The sequence below is a fragment of the Ochotona princeps genome, chromosome X (assembly GCF_030435755.1).
Source record: "Ochotona princeps isolate mOchPri1 chromosome X, mOchPri1.hap1, whole genome shotgun sequence".
NCBI lineage: Eukaryota > Metazoa > Chordata > Mammalia > Lagomorpha > Ochotonidae > Ochotona > Ochotona princeps.
The window spans coordinates 51,194,697-51,220,847 of NC_080865.1; the positions used below are offsets into that span (position 1 = coordinate 51,194,697).

At 36.6% G+C, this 26,151-nt stretch overlaps 1 protein-coding gene across 1 annotated transcript in view; it reads right to left on the reverse strand.

Moving 5' to 3' along the window:
* HDX (highly divergent homeobox) overlaps positions 1–26,151 on the reverse strand; it is a 123,045-nt gene that overhangs the window by 27,516 nt on the left and 69,378 nt on the right. Inside the window, exon 5 of the mRNA XM_004592790.3 lies at positions 14,961–15,107. Within this exon, the coding sequence (XP_004592847.2) occupies positions 14,961–15,107 (147 nt within the window). The remainder of the gene's footprint in view (positions 1–14,960; positions 15,108–26,151) is intronic.

Here is a 26,151-nt window from a genome sequence, read left to right on the forward strand (position 1 = left end):
CACAGTTACTGTACATCCCCTTAAATGAAAAGCCACAAGACAAAATCAACAACAGGAAGAAAAATAGAAATTTACAATGCCACGAATTTAAATAACATGCTGCTAGATACGATATTCTCCCTTGCACAGTTTCTTTACATCCCCTTAAATGAAAAGCCACAAAACATAATCAACAACAGGAAAAAAAAAAAAGGAAATTAACAACAGAAAAGGAAAAGGAAATTAATTATCATGCTATTGAATGACTAATGTTTCGCTGAAGAAATGAAACAGAAAATCAAGAATCTTGAAGAAAATGATGCTACTGTATGATCTGAGTCATTGAAGAATTTAATCAGAACAAAGTGTTTTGAAGAGATGAAACTAACAAAAAAATAAAAATCCATCAGATATAGTTTCCGCTGATCCTTGTTGGTGAGATATGTGTCCTGTAGGCAACAAATAGATGGGTTTTGTTTTTTAATCCAGTCTACTAATCTATGATATTTTATTGGTGAGTTTAAGCCATTTACATTATGTTAAAATCATCACAGAGAGGAGCTGGTATTGTAGTATAGTGAGTGGGTAAAGCCACCAACTGCAGTGACAGCATCCCATGTGAGTGTCAGTTCCAGTCCTGGCTACTCTGCTTCTGGACCAGTTCCTTGCTTGTACACCTGGAAAAGGAACAGAAGATGACTCAGATGCTGGGGGTCTTGTAATCAAGTGGGAGACTTGGAAGGAGTTTTGCCTCCAGGCTTCAGCCTGGCTCAGTCCTGACCAATGACCCAGACAAATGCAAGATTCTCTCTCTCTCTCTGCCTTTACTTCTCCCTAACTCTGCCTTTCAAACAAACAAAAAAATATGAAAAAGAAACTATTACTGCTAGTCATGGTAAGTTCTGAATACAGGCCTCATGTATTCTTCCCTCTGTTCCCTCCAATTTATGCCTCACACAATGATGGAGCAGTGTTAAAACCAGGGAATCGAAACAATACAATCTGTGTATGTAATTCTATATTCTTTTACCACATTGTTCTTTCATTTCTTTTTTTTTCTTTAAGATTTATTTTTTATTACAAAGTCAGATATACAGAGAGGAGGAGAGACAGAGAGGAAGATCCTCCGTCCGATGATTCACTCCCCAAGTGAGCTGCAACGGGCTGGTGCTGCGCCGATGCGACGCCAGGAACCAGGAACCTCCTCCAGGTCTCCCACGCGGGTGCAGTGTCCCAATGCATTGGGCTGTCCTTGATTGCTTTCCCAGGCCACAAGCAGGGAGCTAGATGGGAAGTGGAGCTGTCGGGATTAGAACTGGCGCCCACATGGGATCCCAGGGCACCCAAGGCGAGGACTTTAGCCGCCAGGCCACGCCGCTGGGCCTCTTCCATTTCTTTTTAAAAATTTTAATTGTATTGGAATAGCAGAGTTACAAAATAAGTAGAGACAGAGTAGGCTCTTCCATGTACTGGTTCACTTCCATGTGCTGGTTCATCTGCAATGGCTGCGGGTGAGCTGATCCAAAGCCAAGAGCTTATTTTAGGTCCTCCACAAGGGTGTAGGGTCCCAAGACTTTGGGCCATCCTCCTCTGCTTTCCCAAGGCACAGCTGGGAGCTGGATAGAAAGTGGAGCAGCCAGGACGTGAACTGATGTTCATATGAAATCCGTGTGCTTGCAAGAGGAGAATTAACTAATTTAGCCTTCATGCCAGGCTCTACCAATTGTTCTTTTTTTCTTTCTTTCCACTATCCCTAATATCTGGATATTAATAACCTGGTTTCAACCTCTGACTGTCATTTTGAGAAAATTATACAAGTGAAATCATACAGCAGGTGACCTTGTGAAATTGACCTTCTTTGCTCAGCATAATTCTCTGGAGACTCATTCAAGTTATGTTTATCAATAGCTCATTTCATTTTATTGTCAAATAAAATTCTATTACATGGATGTACCTCTAATATTTCACCCGTTGAACGGCTGTTGTATGCTTCTAGCTTTTAGCTGTTATACTTAAAGTAGTTATAAGCAGCTATGTGATAGGTTTTCATGCATACACAAGTCTTCATTTTAAAGGATGAATGTGTAAGAATGCAATTCTTGTGTTGTATGACCACATGGTTTTAAGAAACCACCAAAGTGATTTCCTGTGAAGCTGTATCATTTTATATTTCTATCAGTAATGTATGATATGCAATTTTTCGACATTTTTGCCAGTGCTTAGTATTTTCAGGTTTTTTAAATAAAAGATTTATTTTTATTGGAAAGTCAGATACATATACATAGAGAGGAGGAGAGACAGAGAGGAAGATCTTCCGTCTGCTGATTTACTCCCCAAGTAGGCAGCAATGGCCAGGGCTGAGCCGATCCGAAGCCAGGAGCCAGGAGCCTCTTCCAGGTCTCCCACTCGGGTGCAGGGTCCCAAGGCTTTGGGCTGTCTTCGACTGCTTTCCCAGGCCGAAAGCAGGGAGCTGGATGGGAGGTGGGACTGCCAGGACATGAACTGGTGTCCATATGGGATCCCAGCACATGCAGGGCGAGGATTTAGTCACTAGGCTACTGTGTCGGGCCCTAGTATCTACTTTTTTTCTTTTTGATCATAGCTATTTTCACAGGATTTTGTAATAGCAGCTCATTGAGTTCTTAATTTGATTTCCCTAATGGCCAGTGATGTTTATTATCTTTCCGTGCACTTATTTACCATCCACTTATCAACTTCAGTGAAAAGTCGATTTTTTATTTGAAGTATTTGTTTCTTTTTAATATTGTTTTGAGAACTTATGAAATATTCTTAAATTTGAGTTCTTTATTAGATACGTAGTTTGCAAATATCCTACTCTGCAGGTTGAAATTCTGTCAGCTTGCTTTTCTGTAGCTGTATCAACTAAAAAGAGTGTATTAATTTGGTGGGAAGCAAACAGTGGACTCATTGGAAGACTGTGGAATTGACAAACATTTGGCAAGACTGGTTAAAAATAAGGAGAAGTCACAAGTTACTAGTGGCAGGAATAAATTGGAAGATAATACTACACATTTTGCAGACATGAAAAGGATAAGGGTTGCAACAATTCAACACACACAAATTTGATGATTTAGATGAAATGGACCAATTCACTGGAAAATGTAAATTACTGCAATATGAAACACATTACTTGGATAGCTCTATAACCATTAAGTACATTTAAGTCATCATTAAAATCTTCCCCTGAAAAGAAATCTGCAGGTCTCTGGAACCTAGAGCTAACATCACACTTAATCATTAAAAAATGTGATATAAGCAAAACAAAACGTCCACACTGATAACTCTTATTTAACATAGAAATGGAAATTCTAGCTCGTGCAACAATTTAGAAAAGTAAAGTGAAAGCTATTCACTGCAGAAAATAAGAAATTAAATTTTCCATGTTTGCAGATTACATGACAGTATACATAAAAATTTGAGGTTTTCTACATGAGCACTCCAAGCAAGATCTCAGGATACAAAAGCAACGTAACAAAAATTGAACGTGTTTCTGTGTGGTAACCATGAACATATTGTGGATAAAATTAAAAATATAATGGTAGTTGCAATTACTTCAAAATCAAATACTCTGTATAAGCCTAAAAAAATTACAGAACTTTACAAAATACTGTCAAAAGTAATAAAAATAGTTCTAAATAAATGGTTTGATATTTTGTGTTCATACATTGGCAGACTAAATATAGTAGAGATGCAAGTTCCTTCCAAATTGATGTAAGGATTAGCATAACTAATATCAATATCCCAGCAATTTATATATATATATATATCTGTATTCCTAAAATCCATATATAAAGGGTGAGTATAGGTAAAGGAATATTCAGGAAAAAATAAGCTGGAAGTAATTTATCTGTCCAATTTCAAGCCTTATTAAATAAATAGAACAGAATAGAGAACCCAGAAGCAGCCTCTATAATTGTGACTGACGTAGTTGTCTTTGGATAAAGGCACAAATGTTATTCAATGGTGGAAGGTGGTCTTTTCAAGAATAATGCTGGAGCAATTGGATAGCCACAGGGGCTCAACTGACATCTCAAAAATTCAGAATAGATCAGGGATTTGAATTTCACCTTAGTATTTGATTATGATATCCTTTCTTTGTATGCCAATTAGAATTTATTCTGAGCAAAAAGACCTGCATAAACAAAAATCACCTTAGATATTCTTTGATGTGACTAAAAGACACAAATGATGTTAACTGTACACTTGGTAAGATTTTTTAAAGCAAAGAACACAGAGAAAAAGAGATCTATTCATTTGACCCAATATGAATTCTTCTTTATATCTGGGGACATTTTTCCTTCAAAATCTGGAAATTGATACCTTGGATGTATTCGGGATTCAATGGTAGATAGGTACAAAGTTTGAAATGTATGGGTTGTTTTGTAGAGTCCAAGTGAAATATCAACCAGCAAAGAAAAATATTTGTGCATACTAAATTTCCCGACTTTGTCAATTTCCCCCAAAAAAGAAATACCAGCAGAGTGCTGTTTCAACTTCCCATTACACTGTATTGTCGAGAGCAGGCTACTGGGATTTGGAACAAGTAAAGAGCTGAAACTCCTTACTAAAGCTCCTAAACTGTCATGTAGCTTCTTTGTTCCCCACCTGTGAATACTGATGCTTATCAAATTATACGCGAGGAAATTCCTAATTATCAGTGACTGTAAGATGATAGCATGAACAGAAAGATGATCCCAGTCTCTCTAGGATGTATCCTGCTTCTTTGGATCATAAAAGCTGTGGGAGAGAAAAGACAAAGAGAACACCCTGTATCCATGTGGGAGACCTGGAAGAAGTTCCAGGCTTTGGATCAGCTCCACTGTGACCATCGCAGTCACTTGGGGAGTGAACCAGCAGATGGAACATTTTTCTCTTTGTCCCTCCTATCCATGGATCTGCCTTTCCTATAAAAATAATTAAGTTTCTCTTAAAAAAAGAAAAAGAGAACAATACCAATTTATTTTTCATGTGGTAAGCAAGAATTCTCCCAATAAGGGAGAAATGAGTGATTATTGAATATGCAATGATAAACGTTAAATATTGTGGGGACATTGGAAGAAATGAGATTTTATTATATGCTAAGTTTAAAATATTCCCTTTCAGTATTCCTCCAAACTGGAAGTACCCAGAAATGACTCAATATATAAATACAATGCTAACAGAGTAAGTATATTTTTACAGAGTAACAACTGATAGAAATAATTTTAGAAGTAGATAATGGTCTGAACTTTTTGCCCTCCCCAAATAATATACTGGAATTCTAACCTCCAAGGTGATACTAGCAGGAGGTGAGGCTTTTGGAAAGTAAATGTATCATGAAGGTAGATGTCTTATAAATATCTTAGTGCCTTTCAAGAGACCACAGGGAGATCTCATGCCATTTCTGCTACATGAGGTTAGGGAAAAGACAGCTGTCAAGGAAATGGGTCCTCCTCAGATAGTGAATCTGCCAGCACCTTCTTATTGAACTTAGTTTCCAGAACTGTGAGAAATAAATCTGTGTTGTTTATAAGCCATCCAGCACATGACGTTTTGTTACAGCAATCTGTGCTGCTTAATTTTATGTGTCAGTTTGATAAGATTAGATGCCCTCATCATGGGGTAAACATTATTTCAGAGTGTATCTGTGAGGGTATTTCTAGCAGAGATCAGCAATGGAATACACAGACTAAGTAAGGATGATGACCCTAATAATGTGGGTGGGCAGCATCAAACCTATTGAAGATCTGGAAATTGCAACAAATTTTTACATTAAATCTTTTGAACACAGCACAACAGATAGGGGACTAATACCCAGGATTTACAAAGAGTTTTAGAAACTCAATGACAGACAAACAACCTGTGAAGAAATGGGTGAAGAAAATAAATAGATATTTTTCAAAAGAACAAATCCAAATGACAAACAGACATACGAAAAAAAAAATACTCAGGCTCTCTAGCTAATAGGGAATACAAGCAAAAACCACATTGAGGTTCCACCTAACTCCACTGAGATTGGCCTACATTCAGAACTTTACTAACGTGCATATGGGGAGAAAGATAACCTCCTTCATAGTTGGTGGGAGTGTAGGTTAGTACAATCACTATGGGAATGCTAAGAGAACTGATGACTCAGCTATCCCACTTCTGGGAATATATCCAAAGGAAATGAAATCTGCATGAGAACGTGACCTGCAATCCTGTATTTGCAGCAGCACAATTTACAACAGTGAAGACGTGGAAACAAGTCAGATGCCCATTGAAAGAGGAGTGGATAAAGATGCCCTGGTACATCTATCCCATGGTATACGGTTCAGAATGGAATTCTACCATTTGCAAACAAATGATCCCAACTAGAGACTATTATGCTCAGTGAAATAAGCCAATTCCAAAAGGACAGATATCATATGTTTTCTCTGGTACAAGGCAACTTTCAAGCAAAATACAAGCTCAAGGGGCCCAATATCTAGAGGCTGAAGTCCCCGCCTTGCACACACCAAGATCTCATACGGTTGCTGGTTTGTATCTCAGCTACTCCAATTCCCACCCAGCTCCCTGCTTATGGCCTGGGAAAGCAGTCAAGGACGGCCTAAAGCCTTGGGACCCTGAACCCACGTGGGAGACCTGGAAGAGGCTCCTGGCCCCTGGCTTCGGATTGGCTCAGCTCTGGCCGTTGCAGTTGCTTGAGGGGCGAATGAATCAGCAGATGAAAAATCTTCTCTGTCTCTGCACCTTTCTATATATCTGATTTTACAATAAAAATAAATAAATTTTAAAAATACACAAGATCAATAGATAGATAGTAAAAAAAAAATAGGCACTGTATAATGAAGGGCAAGTATACTCTAAAGTATACATTGCAACATGCATCTCTACTTCTGAATAAAAGATGGGCTCCCAATGAAACTGCTAATTATATCTTGACAATAGGATATTGGGCACTCTACCATTGTCTATTCCTACAGACATACATAGCAGTATGATGGTTTTGCGACTGTTGCTGGAGGACTATACTATTTTAACAATATAGAAGAAAACAGTGGAGGGATAGAAGGGGAAATCCCTGAGTCTAAGAAATTGTACCATGAAAAATTATCCTACTTAATGTGGCAGCTTAACTAGAAGTCATTACTGCACTCTCTTTTTACTTTTAAAAAAAGTCTATATCTCATCTTTGAGAGGTTACTTTCTCAAAGATTTAATAAAATTTTTAATATTCTTGAAAAAACATTTTAAATAAACAAAAGAATGGTTTCATTTTAAAACCAAAACAACACATAAGCAATAGAGTGCATAGCGCTCTGCAAGGCTTCCCAGTCCAGCGTTTGAAGATTTTTCAAAATATTTTTCCTTAACCTGAATGAACATGTACCTGTTTTATTTCTTCTAAGGGTTGCTTCTTTTTCACTCCAAATCCACTTCACTCCAAGCTCCCCGTTTTACATCCCAAGTATCAAATTTGCAAAGCGTAATGTTTTCTCTTTAAATTAAGCAAACATACTTTATTAGCAATTTTAAACGACCCAAAGGCAAGTTAATTTGTCATTCTGGGGCTCAGATTCCTTAGATAGAAAACTAGGGAATTCTTTTACAAACTCTTTACTTTCTTGAATAATAAATGACTTTCTAGTATTATTAGAATATAAGCTAATGCCATTTTTTTAACCAAAACTCCTACATGGTGACAGCATAAACATAATGAGAACTCTCAGGCCTTATAAAGGTCTAAGCACATTTATTATAAACAGATGAAACTATATTCAAAAGTTTTAATTTAAATGTAAGTTATTTTATCTTTAAAGTATATACATCAAATGTATTGAGGGCACACTTTCTAGTAGACATCCACTCATTCCACAGATATTACTAAACATCTCTTATGTTCTAAACACTGTTTTGATGTTGGGGATACAGAACTAAACGTAATATATGTGTTCCATACCCTCCTGGAACTTAAACTTATTATCTAGTAGTGGTAAGATAGAAATCAGGGAGATAACCAAATATTAATTATAGTTTTGACCAGGTGTATGAGGAGAAAGAAAACCCCTGACTATGTGATCTCAATCAAGCCATTCTCTAGTCTGATTCATATATATTTCCAAATCATTTCATGCCAAATATCTTTTTATTTCACTTATCCACAGGCTTTCTAAAGTATTTTTGTATAAACACACACACATACACACACAGTTATATACACACAAACAGTCTTTGAAAGGTCAGGGACCATACACGCTATGAAAAAAACTACATATGGATTTTAATTTTTCCCACAAGATTTTAATTTCATTTTCAATTAATTCTCTGAAGTACATACACATACACAGGGCATCGAACTCAGTTTCAAAGTGCCTGTCAACTTTGAATCAATATCTATGATACATTGATAGTTTACTTAGCAGTAAACAAATGTTCTGTTTAAGGACCTTTCAATTCTTGCTATGATCCTTGGAAAATATGTATAATCTAAAATGTAAAAACATACAGTCAGCAAAACATATTTCAAACATTCAAGCATGCGTTGTTCATATAAATATTTGACCAAATGAAACTATGTTTTGACATCTACTGCAACTCAAACACAGATGGAAAGAGCAGGCATTAAGCTGAATTGTAACAAGTCAGGACAGAGAATTAACTTTTGCTGCAAATTATTTCCTATTCTTTTAAAATTATATTTTAACAGAGAGGCTGAAGGAGAGAGAATTCATCCACTAATTAACTCCCCAAATTCCTCCAACAGGTGGGTATGTGCTGGGCCACATCCAAATACCTGGAACTCAACTGAATATCCCATGTAGGTGGTAAGGAGTCAAGTTACTTGAGCCAATTGGCTGCTCCCTGTGATGTCCATTATAAGGAAACTGGATAGTAAAGCTTGAACTTGAATCTAGGTATTCCTACAGAATGTGGATGTTTTGAGTAGGGTCTTCAATGCTAGGCCAAATGCCCTCTTTGGAATTTGTTTTAATAATATTCCCCAACAGTTCTCTGATACATTATCACCATTTATTAATAATGGAAGTTCAGAGACATTAAAAATTTGACCATGCTAAATTTTAAGCTATTTGGGAGATCTGTTTTTTTTCATGGTACCTAGAAGAGTTCTAGTATATAGCAGGTATTCAGAATACGTTTGTTAAATTAATAAATCAATCGATAAAGAGCATCTATGTACTTGGGAATATTATTTCAAGCTAGAGAACCATACACACATAAATGATAGCACTCACACAATATGGTCAAAAGGAAATAATGGTTAAGGTGCTTCTTAGACTTCTTAGAAGTACAATTCGCCTCCTTCATTTGTAGTTTCACGTTCCACAGTTTCAGTTATCCATGGTAAATCTTAGCCTGAAAATACTAATGTTTCTCTTGATTCTTTCAAGACAGCATGACAATACTCATGTAACTTTTATTGCAGTATATTGTTATAACTTTTGTTTTACTAATAGATATAATTGTTAACCTATGGCTGTGCCTAATTTGTCTATCAAACTTTATAATATGCATGTATAGGAAAAAGTATACATTTATGTACACACACACACACACAAAGATTCCATGGTTTTTCAGATGTCTACCAGAGGTCTTGGAATCTATCCCCTGTGAATAATGGTGGACTACTGTATAAGACAAAAGAAGGAAAAATGTATGTGAAATTTCTAAATTCTATCACAAATGATGGTTAGCTATACATACTAAAGCAAAGTTCATTTTAGTGATGAGTAAAGGTTTATTAGAATTGAAAACATCTGAACAGTTTCTGTTGAAATTTAAATAATATGTTTATGTGGTAACCTTATTCTCCTTTAGAGTATAATTTGCCAAATATTACAGAAGAGATTGCTCTTTGAACATATCACCTCTTCTGTTTTTTTCTCTGCTGTGAACATGCTGGCAAATAGGGAAACTGCTAGAAATAAACTATATTAAATAGTTTCCTATCCTGTTATCTAGTAGGAATTTTTGTAGGGATAGCAGACTCTGCATGTGATCATGGCTGAGCGGGGTCCTAACAGCAATGGCTTTGGCCTGTTTTAGTTGTCAATGTCCCTAAAATCTATCGGCATCAGAGAGGATCCTAGCCACTTATTGTGCGTAACTTCATCTTTAGTTTTGGGAATGCATGTTGCTTAAAAACTTTTTAAATTTAATTTTTTGTTTATCTGAAAAGCAGAGAGGCAGTGAAAATTACAGATACAGAGAGCTCCCATTCACTTGTACACTTTTAAAATTTCCACAACAGCTGTGGCTAGGCCAGGCCAAAGCCAGGAGTCAGGAAGTCAATACGAGTCTCCCACATGGGTTACAGAAGAACCCAAATAGTTTAGTCATCACCTGCTGCCTCCCAAGGACTTCTTAGTAGGCACTTTCAGCAGCCCTACTCTCAGACCACTCTGAAATTTCGATACTGCTAAGGTTTTGCAAGTGGGATAGAAAGAATGTAAGGCTGACCCCTGACTTTTTAGCACTGTATAAATCAAGAAGCTTGCCAACCAGAAGGCAGCATGAACACCAAATCTATGTTGATGCAGGCAATTGCTGTGGTGAGGGTTGAGGCTGAGAAATTGAAGTTGTAACACTGTGCTTATATCAAGCAGTAGGCAAGGCACAATCCTCTATTGATGTTCTATTGATTTAGTTCTATTGATTTAGTTTGGTCATTTCTTTTTATCAACGTTGGCTTTTTGTTAAGACTTTGAAAAAACACTTTGTAAAAAAAATAGCATTATTACTTCTTTCATTGGCTCTTAATAAATCATGCTCAATGTAAAAAAAAAAAAAAAAAAAAAAAAAAAGAAGTGAAAGCAGACTTCAGCCCAGATCTCCATTAAGGGATGAGGGTATCCTAAGGCTTGTGTTAATCACTAAACCAAAGTCTGTTCTGGGTGTATGTTTTTAAAGAGACTCACGCCTTGTGTTGTCTCTCTTGCAGTGCATAGGTTCAAGAAGGCCTGAATATGCGTGAACTTGGAAAGCCATTGTCATTAACAAGGTGCTTTTTAGTACCAGCTGCAGATTAAATGAGGGGAAAAAAAATTGAGTGGAGAAGTTGGTAAATACGTTTGAAGACATCTGATTGAAAGCAGAGCAAAAGGACAGATAGAAAAATGGAGATATCAGAATAAAGGTTCTATTTCAAATATAGAAAATAAGAGAGACAAATTCGAGCAGATCAGGAGATTCCAGGAAAAAAATTCTCAAGATGATGGGATTTTTTTCACTACCAAATGTTTGCATGTATTGAGAATCGTTTTATTTAATTTGGAAGGAGTTTGGGGACAAATCAGCAGGAAGAACCTAGAAAATTAAAAAAAAACACAATAAATATGAAAAACAGAATTATTAACTCCAGGGAAACAAAATAATGCTATGAATAAAGCAAAAAAGTGATATTGAACTACATAATTCAGATGTGTAAGGACAAGGACAGAAGAATATGCACAAAAGTGTAAGGAACAGTAAAAAGATCTTAAAAGAGATGTTTTACAAAATGTCTTGCCTTTTAGAGTGAAATCTCAGCAGATAATGCCCAATATTAAAAAAAAATTAAAGTAGCAATATAAGCAAATATGAAAGAGATTGCTGGTTATTCCCTGTTTTTGCCTTTATCTTCTTACAGAATAAAAGAAGATTTACCTGCCCACATCATTGCTGACAGTACAACTGCATTTGTATTCTCCCTTGAGGTTTGTTATGATCCTGTGATTAATCTTTAGCCAATGGAATTTAAGGGAAATTATTTTATGGTAGGTACTGGAAACTCTTAAAAGATAGATGGTACGTTGCTCGTTTTTCCATCTCTCTGTCATGCTACCTGGATCACCTATGCCATTATTTTGGACCTTGAATACTGAGTTACATCAAAGGTATGCAGAATGGAAGCCAGAAGACAGTAGGGTCCCTGAGAACTTCATAGAGCAAATCTGTCAGGCCAGCTTTACGTTGCCTACCCCTAGACTTAAAAATGAAATTGAAATAGCATGGCAAAGTAGCAGTTCAAGTCTTTCTAATTCTAATTAATATAACACATATCATGCATGGGGATACATATCAAAGGAATAATTTAAAGGAAAGGAAAGTGCCTTGGTTGTCAGAAAATGCTAGGAGAGAGTGAGGAATGTTCATTGTATAGTTAGTTCTACAGAATTTGGCTACTTAAGCTATGAACACACAACATTTTGATTTTTAAAATAACAATGACAACAGAAACCCATGCTCGACATTGTCTGTTCTTGGTGCTCGCTTCACCTCTTCATATTGTGAACCTACTCCAATTCTACATTTATATTCTGTCAAGCCACATGCTAGACTCTAAGTTCCATAAAAATAGGAATATTGTCTACTTCATTTCTCTCTCCTTGATAATATACACCAACACATAGCTTCACGCCTTGATAATATACACCAACACATAGCTTCATGCTCAGAAAATACAAGATTGAATGTGATTTCCTATCTGGATCCCAACATGAAACAGCGTGGCTCTGAACAGGACAGTATTTATTTTGAGAATAATATTTATTTTGGGAAATCTGTGCTATACAACTACTTTCTCTTTACTGCTGTGTCTTCATATATATATATATATATATATATATATATATATATATATATATATATGAGAAAACACATTATTCCTTCTAGAATAGTTTAATGTTCTGCCACTTGTTCTTTAATAGTACTTCCCAGCTCATCTTCTGGGATGATTCCGCAGTGTATGCTAAAGGTGACTCACATTTGCTCAAGCAGAGCCAACTATTAGTATTCCTTCCCAATTCTGTGTTGACTGAGATATGGAATTAGCTATAGTGGAAATATTTACACCAGCAAATGCCATTCATTAAGGCTTCCTTTTCTCTTGCAGTAGCTAATTACTAAACATTTACCAGTACTACTATTATTTAAATCTCCTATCAATATCTTTTTAAAAAGATTTATTTATTTGAAGGCAGAGTTACAGAAGGAGGGTGGAGAGAGTCTTTCACCTTCTGGTTCATTGCTCAAATGTCTGCAATGGAACCAGGACCCAAGAGCTTCAATGAGGTCTCCCCCACGGGTGCAGGGGCCCAGCACTTGGACTGTCTTCTCTGGTTTCCCAGGTGTTTAGCAGAGAGCTGAATCAGAAGTGGAGCAGCTAGAACATGAATCAGTGCCGCTATGGGATGCCAATATTGACTTATCCCACTATGTGACAATGTTGACCACAACAGCTTTCAAATGGAGCATAAGCTACTGCTTCCATGACTGATACGTGTATAAAATTTACTTCAAGTTACTGGATGCTGCCTTTATTTTTTAAAATTCTATTTATTTACTAGAGAGAACATGAGAGAAATCTCATCCACTGATGCCCAAATGCAAATAATAGCTCAAGCCAGGGGCTGATGCTAAGAAGAAAGAACTCAATGCAGATCTCCCAATGCGTGAAATCTAATTAGAATCACAGGCGGAGTCAGCAGCTGGAGCCAGGTATAAAACCCAGCAGTTTGAATATGGGGCATGGAAGTCTGAATCATTGTATTAAGGCCAAGCACTTGACCCATTCTGTGCAATTTTTTTAAGATTTATTAATTTTTATTGCAAAGTCAGATATACAGAGAGGAGGAGAGAGAGAGGAAGATCTTCCATCTGATGATTCACTCCCCAAGTGAGCCGCAACGGCCGGTGCTGCGCTGATCCAAAGCCAGGAGCCAGGAACTTTCTCCAGGTCTCCCACGCGGGTGCAGGGTGCCAAGGCTTTGGGCCGTCCTCAACTGCCTTCCCAGGCCAAAAGCAGGGAGCTGGATGGGAAGCAGGGCCGCCGGGATTGGAACTGGCGACCATATGGGATCTCGGCGCGTGCAAGGCGAGGACTTTAATCACTACACTATAGCGCCGGGCCCTTGTGCAATTTTCAATAGCATTGCTAAGATATGTCTAATACATCATACAATGCTCTCATCTAATGATCATAATTAAAATTTCTGATCTATCCACAGAGCTGTGGGAAAAATGACCACCATCTAATTCCAAAATATGTTCATCATGCCATAAAGAAATCTTACACCCACAAGCAGTCATTTCTCTTCTCTGCCAGAGCTCCTGACACCTGCTAATCTACTTTCTGTCTTTATGGTGTGACTTTATGGATATTTCATACAGATTTATATGATATGTGATCTTTTGTGACTGGCTTCTTTTACTTTCAAGGTTCATCCCTTTCGTAGCATTCATCAATAATTCACTACTTTGTGTGGCTCTAATATTCAAATATATTCACATATGAAGAGACTTCAAAAATTATGAAACATCAAAAGATAATAAATGTATGTTTTCCATAAACGTTTTGAAGAGCCTTCATACCACATTTCTTTATCCATTCATTTGGTGGATGTTTCAGACATTTCTACTATGGGTTCAGTACAAAGAATGTATTAATATTTGTAGGTAGTCAATTTTTTCACTATTTTGATTATAACTGCAGTTGTAAATCTAGGATTGGAATTACTGAATTATATGAGAACTCTATGTTAAAGTTTTTGAGGACTGTTTTGCAAAATAGTCAAAACATTCTGCATTCTAACAGGTAGTGTACAAAGGCTCCAGTTTCTCCATATTCTTGCCCAAAATAGTATCTGTATTATTCACCATAGTGATCAGAGTGGGCGTTAAGCAATATCCCATTGTAGACTTGATTTTCATTTCCATAATGACCAGAGTCCATTGGTCACTAACATATCTTCTTTACAGAAACATCTATTCAGGTACTTTGCTTCTTTTAAAATCACATTATTTGCCTTTTCAATGTAAATGTGCTTAATTCTGGATACAATGTCCTTATCAGATATGACACGAAAAATTTTCTCTGATTCTGCGAGTTACATTTTCACTTTATTGATGTCATGGTCTGTAACACACAATACAATTTTTTAAATCTTTCATTAATGCTACTCATCAGTCATATCCGGAAAAAAAAATTAAAAATGCCTTACCCGAACTATTTCACAGTCAACATTTAATTCAGTTGCAACGGCTTCTATTTTCTCTCTGCAAACAGAGCCCAAGCTTGTCATGCCGTTGTCCCAGTACTTCTTAAGTGTGGCTAAGTCTCGGTCACTGAATTGAGTACGGTCCTGTAGCTGAAAAACACATTTTAAAACTTAGAACAATCAAATATAAGACTGAGTGTCATGCATTGAGATGAGAAGCACTGGATTACTTTCAACACATAAGAGTAGATAAATTCATTTCACAGTGTATATCTTGAGTTCCCTAATTGTGAAAATAAGTATTTCCATTGTTATTTCCAATACATGTTACAGTGTACTAGTACGAAATGAGACTTTTTAAGGTGGTAGTAATCTACAAATGTTGCTTTAAATAGTTTTAATTACTTAAATATTGTACAGAAATATAAAAAAACACAGAGAACATCTTCACGTATGCTCTTCCTGTTTTCAACAGTATATACATTCATATTCACATACAACACACTTTAAAAACACAGGATTATATCTGTGCTGTCTTTTAATAAATTAAACTGTCTGCCCTTGCGAGTCTAGACCTTGGTCTCCATGACTCTTACAATTAACGAAAAATGTAAATAAGCAATTTGAAGAAGACAATATATTGCTGAAATCATATTTGTGCCTTCAGAAAGGTTTATAATAAGCTTATCCTTTTTTGTTCTCAAGCTTTTTTACTCAATAAACTATGGGCTTTATATATTGTTTTAATTCAATGAATCCTGGAACCATCACTAGGAAGTTAATTAGAAACATGAGAGAATAATGACCTCCATTTTGCTGATAAAGGTGTCAGGACAAGAAAGGTCAAAGGATTCATTCAACAGGACACAGAGTGTCCAGGGCAGAGCTGGAAATAGAAATAAATGACTTTCTTCTAGTGCTTTATTCCTATGATGTCTCCAATTATCTCAAGAAGTGGTGGAAAAATCTAAAAATGGACTTTAATTAAAAATATATACATATCCTGCAAAGCCCTGTGTGTTTGTGCATGTGTTTGTGGTGAGAGAAGGGACAGGGAGAGGAGAGAAAGGAGGAAAGAAAGAGAGTGTGAATAAGCAAGCTTGTAAGTTTGTGACAGTGAGTAAATTGAGAACAAATGTGACAAATCATGACATGAGTTATGAGGTTCTGTTGCTGCCTTCTAAGATGATATGATTTAGTCACACACAGAGGCTAAACCTAAAATATTTCTAGATGTACACTGCTTTCAATGTTTCCTTTCTCACTGAAATTTAAAATGAAATGCTTTACTAAATCAGGTTCAGAAAATGGAAAAATAATCCAACATATAAAACATGACTTAAGCAAAAAAGATTGCCATAGATAAAACTGATGTAGAACTGCAATAATACACAGGTTTATTTGTTCAAAACTTACAGCCTTGGGAAAACAACGTTAACCACTGGGGGAATGCGCAATATACAAACTCTCAGTTTATTACTAAGAGAGTGAAGTTAAACAGGATAATTAAATCCTGTCTCTTCATAGGAAATATAGCATTTTCTGCGTGTGTGATAATAAATTTCATTATCAGCTAAAGCTCTTTCCCCTAATTAAGAAAACCCTGATGAGTAACATTATTTATTAATACTAAATTACACATTCCCAGTAAATGAATCAAAATATGTCATCCTTTTTTTAATCAGGGAGAATAGCCCTCAAGCTATTTGCAAAATAAACATCACATCAGGTGTTCATCTTACATTGATTCATAATAACGTTGCTAAAATTCTCCCAATAAAACACAGGGCAGAAAAAACGGAGGAAGGTTCTAGGTAGAGTCAAATAATTCATTGTTAACAGCTAATGTAATGTAAGTATTTCCATCATTTTCCATTGCACCAAATTCTCCAGTGCAAGCTACCTCACATTACTGTCAGGATAGAAGCAATAATGAGCAGAACGCTGAACACATTCAGCCAATTAATTTATAATTCATTTAAAGGACATACAATGTTGATTCATCCTGTAAACTGAACTAAATAAAATCTGATTTGATTTGCTAGAAATGTGTTGGGGTCTTAGCATTAGCAATATTGAAGGTGACCTATTACAACATCTATTAAGTTTACAGGGGAAGAACTGTTATTTTTGAAGCCCCTAAGAGCATATTTTAACTAAGAAAATAAAGTTCTGAAAATCAATTGGCGTTAAAACAGCTCATATCCATTAAGAGAAGGAAAAGAGCGTGGACATCTGAAGAAATCAATTCTTCCCTAAGGCAGACAGAAATGCTCATATCCTACATTAGAATGAGAAGGTTTGATTCCTACGGTCCCTGAATCCAGCTTCCAGCACAGCTAGTCAGGCATTTTGAAAGTGCCCAGTGGGTTTGGAGTCCTCCCTTTTTGTCTCTTTCTCTTTGTCTATTAAATAGATAAGCAAGCAAACAAACAAGCATTAACTTCAATTTAAAATATCTAAAATAGATTTGATATAAAATAAGTAGGGCTGATGCTGTGGTGTAGCATATTAAGCCTCTACTTGTGTTACCAGCATTTCATATGAGTGCCAGTTCATGTCTTGGCTAATTCCAATTCTGATCCAGTTCTCTGCTGTGGCGTGGGAAAACAGAAGTTGACCCAAGTCCTTAGGTCTCCACACCCACATGGGAGGACTGGAAGAAGTTTTTTACTCCTGGCTTCAGATCGGCCCAGCTTCAGCCATTGTGGCCATTTGGGGTGCAAACCAGTGGATGGAAGATCGAACTCTTCCCCCGCCCCCATGACATGACCTTTCAAATAAAAATAAATACAAAAAAATGAACTATGAGGGTATCTCAAAAATTCATGAAAATTAAAATGTTAAGTTTATTTTGGTATGATATTTTGAAATTGACATGTTTTCATAATCTTCAATTTCCATGCAATTCTTGAAGAATCCTTGTACAGTCCCTCATAATACCCACACCAGTGGCAGCTACTGTATTTTCTTCATTAATTTTCCAGTATAAAAACAGTTTCATACTTAAAAATCAATGAAGTGGCACGATACTAAAACACTGATGTTTTCCAGTTATTAGTATGACTTAGAGGCTGTTTAATGAATTAAACAACCTGGAGTCAAAATAAAAAAGCAAGGTGAAAGGAAGAGGAAGAGCGGGAGAGAACACCATCAGGATTTCTCACAAGGCTGTCAGACGTGTTAGCAGGGAACTGTATTGCAAGAGGATCAGCCAGGATTTTTTTTTAATCGGTCCTCATGTGGGATGCTGGCATTGCAGGTAGTGGTTTAATAAGGTATGCCATGATGCTGGCTACCAAGATCAGTATTTCTAAACATAATTTTTATTTTTGATGACATCAACGTAGTTGATTAGGGTAGGAAGGGTCGAGGATTAGGGGAAAGTGTGTGAGACCAAATTTTCTTCTTCTTCTTCCTGTTTCTGGGAGAAGGGGGGAGATAAAGGGAGAAGCTGTACTCAGCCTCCCAACCACTTCAGCACCATTTTAAACAAGATTTTAAGCATATAACACAGAATTCTTAAATATAGATACTATATTGTACAACAGATCTCTAAAACATTCATTTTGCATAACTGAAGTTCTAAACACTTTTCAGTTTTATGTATTTGAAAGGAAGATAGAGAGAAGACAGTGTGATCTTTCATCCATTGGTTTACTCCTCAAATGTCCACAATAGCCGAGCAAAATCAGGCACTGAGAATTCAATCTGAATTTCCTGTGAGAGTGGTAGGGACCTGACTACTACTGAAAGATCACACCTGATGCTTACCACAGTGGATATTCACAGAAGGCTACAATTGAAGCAAAGCTAGGACTGAAACACAGACATTCCAATATGGCACACAGGCATTCCAAGCAGCTTCTTACCCACTGTGCCAAATGTGCGCCACATCACTGAAACTTTATACTTGTTGAAAACACCCTACCCTTCTTTCTTCATGCCTATAGTCCTTGGCAATCACTTTTTGATTCCTTGGTTCTATGAGTTTTAATTGAGATTCTCTATGTAAGTGGAATGATGTAGTGTTTGTTGTGTTGTGCCTGATTTATGTCAGTTAATATGACATTATCCAGATTTAGCCATGTAGTCACATATCACAGATTTCTTTTTGACAGCAAAATAATATTCTACCATATATGTATGCATTTCTTTTTCTTTTCATTTGTTGGTGGACATATACATTAATTCCATATCTTGCCTATTGTAATAGTACTGTGATAAACATTGGAGCTCAGGTATCTCTTTGGTTTGCTGCTTTCATTTCCTTTGGGTGTATGCATCACCGCAGTTTTTAACAGCCTTATTACACTCCATCATATGGGCAATCCACAATATAAAGACCTGGTTTTCAGGTCAGTATAATATAAAAAAGCGATGCTTAAACACAGATCTTCAAATATAGCATCTTGTTTTATAATTGAATTGTCTGAGACATAAAATTCCTAGCAGTATGCCTTAATCACCTCTTGTTCTTATGTGGTCAAAGAAGAGATTTCTGCCCCATAGCTAACTGCTAACAATGGGAAAATAAGAAAAACTAGTGTGTTAGTCACATATGCTCACAGCCCAAGAACACTGAATGCCAAACACAGCAGCACGTAGTTGCACATGAGAGCAGAGCAAAAAACCAAGACTGGTGGTGGAAGTGTGTTTCAACTGCTGGGTCATGCCAGAGGCTGTGATTGGCTTATTGTAGTCACTCTTCAGGCTAGGAAGAACCTGAGGAAGTTATCCATTAGGATACTGCACTGGGCCCCAGATATTTAAAAAGTGAAAAGGAAAGGAAACCACAGTTCCTTAAATTAAGATTTCATAGAAAAGCAAATACATATGGCCAACAACCATATAAAATTATTAATGTTACTTACACTTTTTAAAAATACAAGTCATGGGCCCAGCGGCATGGCCTAGCGGCTAAAGTCCTCGCCTTGAATGCCCCGGGATCCCATATGGGTGCCGGTTCTAATCCCGGCAGCTCCACTTCCCATCCAGCTCCCTGCTTGTGGCCTGGGAAGCAGTCGAGGACGGCCCAAAGCTTTGGGATGTTGCACCCTCGTGGGAGACCCGGAAGAGGTTCCTGGTTCCCGGCTTCAGATTGGCGCATACCGGCCTGTTGCAGCTCACTTGGGGAGTGAACCATCGGATGGAAGATCTTCCTCTCTGTCTCTCCTCCTCTCTGTATATCCGGCTTTCCAACAATAATAAAATCTTTTTTTAAATTATTTATTATTTAACTTGATTAATTACATTGTACTATGTGACACAGTTACATAGATACTTGGGTTCTCCCACCCCTCCCCAAACCCTCCCACCATGGTGGATTCCTCCACCTTGTTGCATAACCACAGCTCAAGTTCAGTTGAGATTCCCCCATTGCAAGCGTATACCAAACATAGAGTCCAGCATCTTATTGTCCAGTCAAGTTTAAAAAAAATAAGACATTTTTCCATCAGTCTGTTATTTAAGTGCGTCCTGGCGTTGCTGGTACAATGTCAGATAGTCCAGCATCCTATTGTCTACACATTTCCAACAGTTTCATTGGAAGTCCATCTTTGATTTGGAAGAAGGGATGCATATTACATTGTATCTCCACATCTGGATATGGTTATCAAGGACTCTACTATTGTAGCAACTTAGGGGGGAAATCTGCCAGGGGGTGGGAGTTTCGGGTGGGGGGAGAATCCCAGTTTCTACAAAACTATACCATAAAATTCAAAAATTCAAAATAAAAATTTAACAAAAAGCATTCTAATAATCTATAGGTTCACTCGTAAAAACAATGTTTTGAGGACAAATTAAAATATGACAAACAAAACACACCTATAAGCATTTTCCATAGAATAAGAACTAGTTTATAGCAAATCCATGACTTACTAGCTAGGATATTTCTGTTTTTTTTTTTTTTATATGTGAAAGAACAAAGAATATAGTGGCTATGAAGAAGTCACAATGGAATCAAAACACAAATCTCATTGGTACATGTGTGATGAAAAATGCTGTCCTTAAATTAGCCTTTTTAAAAATGTATTTTTCATGATACGGTTCCCATAGGCTCAGGGATTTCCCTTTACCCTCTCCCACTTCCCCTCCCCACAGTGTTTTCCCCTATATTGCAACAATAGTTTAGTTCCTCACCAACAGTTACAAGTTCATCATTTTTCTTTGATCCATGTTTGGAAACACAAGAAATTGGTAGGGATATGGATAAGCAAAAAGACTCATTTCTGAAACTTAAAATTTTATTTCATTTATTGCTTTTACGTATTTGAAAGCCAGAGGGGGTGGAGAGAAAGAGAGAAAGAGACAGAGACGGAGAGATCACACCCCCATCCGCTCATTCACTCTTCGAATGCCTTCAGTGGCTAAGGACATTAATGCACTCCTGGAGTGTGTATTATCAGGATGTTGGATTGGAGGCAGGGTATCAAGATTTCAATCCAGGCACTTTAATATGGGATGCCTGTCTAAGGAAAGGCAGCTAAACTTTATTGCATTAAATGGCAGTGCCTAGATCTAACTCTTTACAAAGTGCCTGCTGATGAGCACCATGAGCAACAGGTGATGATGGATCAAGTGATTGCATATCTGCCACTCACACTGGAGGCACTGATTGCATTCCTGACTCTTGGCTTTAGCTTGGCCCCTGCTATTGTGAGTATTCAGGGAGTGAACCAGCAGATGGGAGATCTCTCTACCTCTTTTTCTTCTGCCTTTCATAATAATATAATAAATACAAAATTTTAAAATGATTATCAAATCATCTCGTGAATATTGTAAAAATCTGATAAAATGTATATATGTGATATATGTATCTATATATCTTCTCAATTCTCGTCTTCCAATCTACCTGAATAATGATGCCACGGCCAATGTATACTAAAAACCTTTCGACCATGGCTGACTTATAAGAACAAATATTCAAAATTAACATGAGTGTCTATGAATGACTAAAACTAAGTTACCTGAAGAAGAGGATGCGTCTAGTTAATTTTATATTACCCCATATGAATTTTGAAATCTGATTTCTTAAGTGATAGTCTAAATTATAAGCAGAAATATCTGTACCACATCAAGAATTTAAAATAATATACAAAAGAATTCATAGTATGTTTGCGATATTCTATAGATAATGCTGAAAATATTCTCCTGAACTGTATTTTTAAAATATTTATTTACTTTTATTTGAAAAGTAGATTTACAGAGAGAAGAAGAAAAAAAAGAAAGAAAGTGATCTTCCCTCCACTGGTTGACTCTCCAAAAGCCTGAAATGACCAAACCTGAGCTGATACAAAGCTTGGAGTCAGGAACTACTTTAGGTCTCCCATGTGTGTGCAGGGGCCCAAAGACTTCAGCCATTCTCCACTGCTTTCCCAGGCCATAAGTAGGGAGCTGGATCAGAAGTGTAGCAGCCGGGGATAGAAACAGTGCAAGGATGGAGTCCTGGTGAAACTGTTGAATATATCCTGACAGTAGGATGCTGGACATTCTGACATTATCCATGCCTACAATGTCGGGAAATACTGTAATAGCATAATGAAGGAATAATGACTGTTTATTAAGGACTACCCATTGTAATACTAGAGGGGAAATCAGTGGGAGGGGAGGGGGCTTGGAGAGGGGAATGGAAATCCCAGAGCCTATGGAACTGTATTATAGAATAATAACAATAATGAAAAAGAAAAGAAACAAAGCCTATACAGGATGGCATTGCTGACAGGCAGAGTATTATTCTGTCACGCTACTGAACCGCCCCCATATTTTAATATTAGTGTGAATTTTATGCAATGTATGTTTGGCTACTGTTGCTGATTTTGTTCTGTCACTGTTTTGTTACATTTACATTCTCTTCCTGCACAGAATTTCAATATCTGGTCACACATGTATCTAATTTTAAAGCATAGTCTTATAAGCTGCTGAAATCATTCACTACCAAGTGTAATAACATTCTTTTTTTCATCACAGGGTTAAAAGTTAATGCTTGTTTCCAATGTTCTGGGTCATGGCAATAGCAATCTTTAATGTACTTGTCCATAGCATAATAACTTCTTTCATGTCACAACAAATTATTTAACTTCTACTTAGAGCTACTAAAGGGCAGGAACTGGAAGATCAACTTCCCTTTGTATAATGTCTAGCATAAAATTTAAGAGAATAATTCTGGAGTGTATGGCTCATATAATTGCAGAAATAATATAGTGCTTCTGTAATTCTCCTGTTTAGACCCTTTGAAAATTATCAAAGATAAATGAGCATGGCTATTCATCTACAGATAGGTAATTTACAAAATGAAGACCCATGCAAGCTACCAAAAGATTTTAATGTGTGACAGTGTTTGCAACCTCAGGTCTTAAATTGTTGGTGAAAGAACAAAGGAAGTGACAATGATTTCTCATACTAACATTGTATTGCACAAGGAAATTGTTTAAAGAGTAAGAACAAATTCACATTTTAACATGTTTAAAAATAATGAGTTAAAGTGGAAACTTGTTTAGTAACACGACTTAAACAGAAAATACAGATGAATGTTACTGATTGAACCAGAGTAATACAGAACTCAAGATCTAATCTATTATCAATTTCATTTTGAAAAGCTGAAGTTTCGTACAATCCATTAATGTATTGCTTATATCCCTACAGCTTTCATCTGTAAAATTCTATGTGCTTTGATGAATAGATAGTGCCACATATTCATGTAGAATAGATTTACCATACCTCCATAAAAACTTTCTGTTTCATCTATTCATCAGTCTCCACTGAATCCCTTATAACTGCTCATCTGTTTACAATCTCTGTAGTTATGCCTTTTCCAAACCATACTAAAATGGAAACATAGATTGTATAATCTGTTACTGACTTCTCAGCAATATGCATTCAATATTAATTTATGTATTGAATGGTTAATTACCATATTCCTTATGCTAAAATCCGTTGCTTGAATGTATCACCAATTGCTTACTCATTTGCTTACTGAAGGACATCTTGGTTGTTTTCAGATTTCGAAAATTAAAAATAAAACATCTATAAACATTTCACAAATGGCAGAGTTAGATTGATGTAAACGTTCAAGAAACTTGGGTAAATTCCTAGCAACGCAGTTGTTGGATCATGTGATATGACTATGTTAACTTTGCTTAAAACTGCCAGCCTTTCAAAGTGGCTGCACTACTTTGTCTTCCTACCGGCAATAAATTTGAGTTCCTGCTGCTTGCCATATTAATTGGAATTCAGAATTAGCCATCTTTATGGCATACATAAATTTTTAAAAAAGATTTATTTTTTTATTTTTTTGTTGCAAAGTCAGACAGGAGGAGAGACAGACTGCAATGGCCGGAGCTGCACTAATCTGAAGCCAGGAGCCAGGAGCTCTTCTGGGTCTCCCACTCAGGTGCAGGGTCCCAATGCTTTGGGCTGTCCTCAACTGCTTTCCCATGTCACAAGCAGGGAGCTGGATGGGAACTGGCACTCATATGGGATCCTGACACTTTCAAGGCGAAGACTTCAGCAGCTCGTCCACCATGCCAGGCCCTACATAGACTTTTAGTATAAAACATACACACCCCCAAACCTCATGGGATTTTCATACTAAGGACATTTTAAAAAATTTCATTTTTGCTCTGAAAATCATGTATGTATGCTAAAATTTATGCTTGCATAGGGAATACTTTCAAGAGTCTTGAAATATTTGCTCCAATATGACCTTGAAAAAACAATCACACTAACTTATTTTATCAGTAATTTCAGAAAGCAGTACAGATGTTCTTTGAGTTACAATGAGGTTATATCCTGTTAAACTCACTATAAGCTGAAATTACCATAAGCTAAAAATGCATTTTAATGCCCCAACAAGCCCATTGTATATTGAAAATAATCATGTCAAAATGTATGCAATATGCTTATAAGACTGTTGTAAAGTAGAAAAACTTAAGTAAAATCATTGCAAGCCAGGTATGTGCCAGTATAGAAAATGTGTATACATAGAAACTGGCATACATAGAAAATGCTAGATTCTTGTCAAACTTTTCAGTAACCTTGACTTTGAAATGTCAAGGAGTTCAAGATCAAACAAGTTCTGAAACTTTGACACATAAAAAATAAGAGCAATGCTGTATCCTTTATCTATGTAACACCAAAAAAAAAAAAAAAAAAAAGGAAATCTCCTTTCACGGGCATTGAAATAGCCATTTAAAAATGAATATATTGTAAATTTATTATTTGGGAACTGTATGACCACCAGAAGATGTATCTACTGTAAGAGTGACTTGAACAATGGCCCTGACCCTGGAGACTGACCCTGCCATCCTGGACCCAGTGCCACCCTGAATACCTTAAATAACTGCTTGCTCAGTGCTACCGTAAATGCCCTAGGATGGTGTGAGATATCATCACATTAACTCAGAATAACTCAAAACTTAAAACCTATGCACTATCTACTTCTAAAATTTTTTGTTTAATATTTTCAGATTATGTCTGACAGTGGGTAACTGAAAACATAAAAAGCAAAATTATGTATAACCAGTCTATTTTTTTTATTAACTGCACACAATGTTTGTAAACTAAGTACATTAAAGTTCAACTTTCTCTAGTTGGGTATTTTTTGCAGCTGTTAAAATGCTATTTGGGACACCTACATCCCAAGAGTTCCAGTCCTATCTAATCAAGTTCAGCTTCTTGCTAATGTGCATGCTTGGGAGGAAGCAGGGGATGGCTCAAATACTGGGGTTCTTGCTAGCTTTGTGGTAATTTGATGTAAGTTCCTGATTCCTCCTTTTGGACTGGCCCAGCCACTTGGCAGTCCCCTCCCCTTTTTTCCAGACAACTGGGGAGTAAGCAAGTGGATGGGAACTCTTGGTCTCTCTGCCTTCCAAATACTTTTCTAAAAAGTGGTTCAATCTAAAAAAAGAGTTAAAATCTCTCAAGATTAAGAAAACAAATCTGGAGTATGTAGAAACATTTATCATGAAAATGTAATATTTTAAAACATTCACAGGAGATTTATATGACATCTATCTAACAGAAGATGGATGTGTTTTATTTATTTATTTTTTAAATATTCATTTATTCATTAATTACATTGCATTACATGACACAATTTCATAGGTACTGGGATTCCCCCCCCTTCACCCCAAACCCTTCCCCCATCATGAATTCCTTCACCTTGATGCATAACCACAGCTCAAGTTCTGTTGAG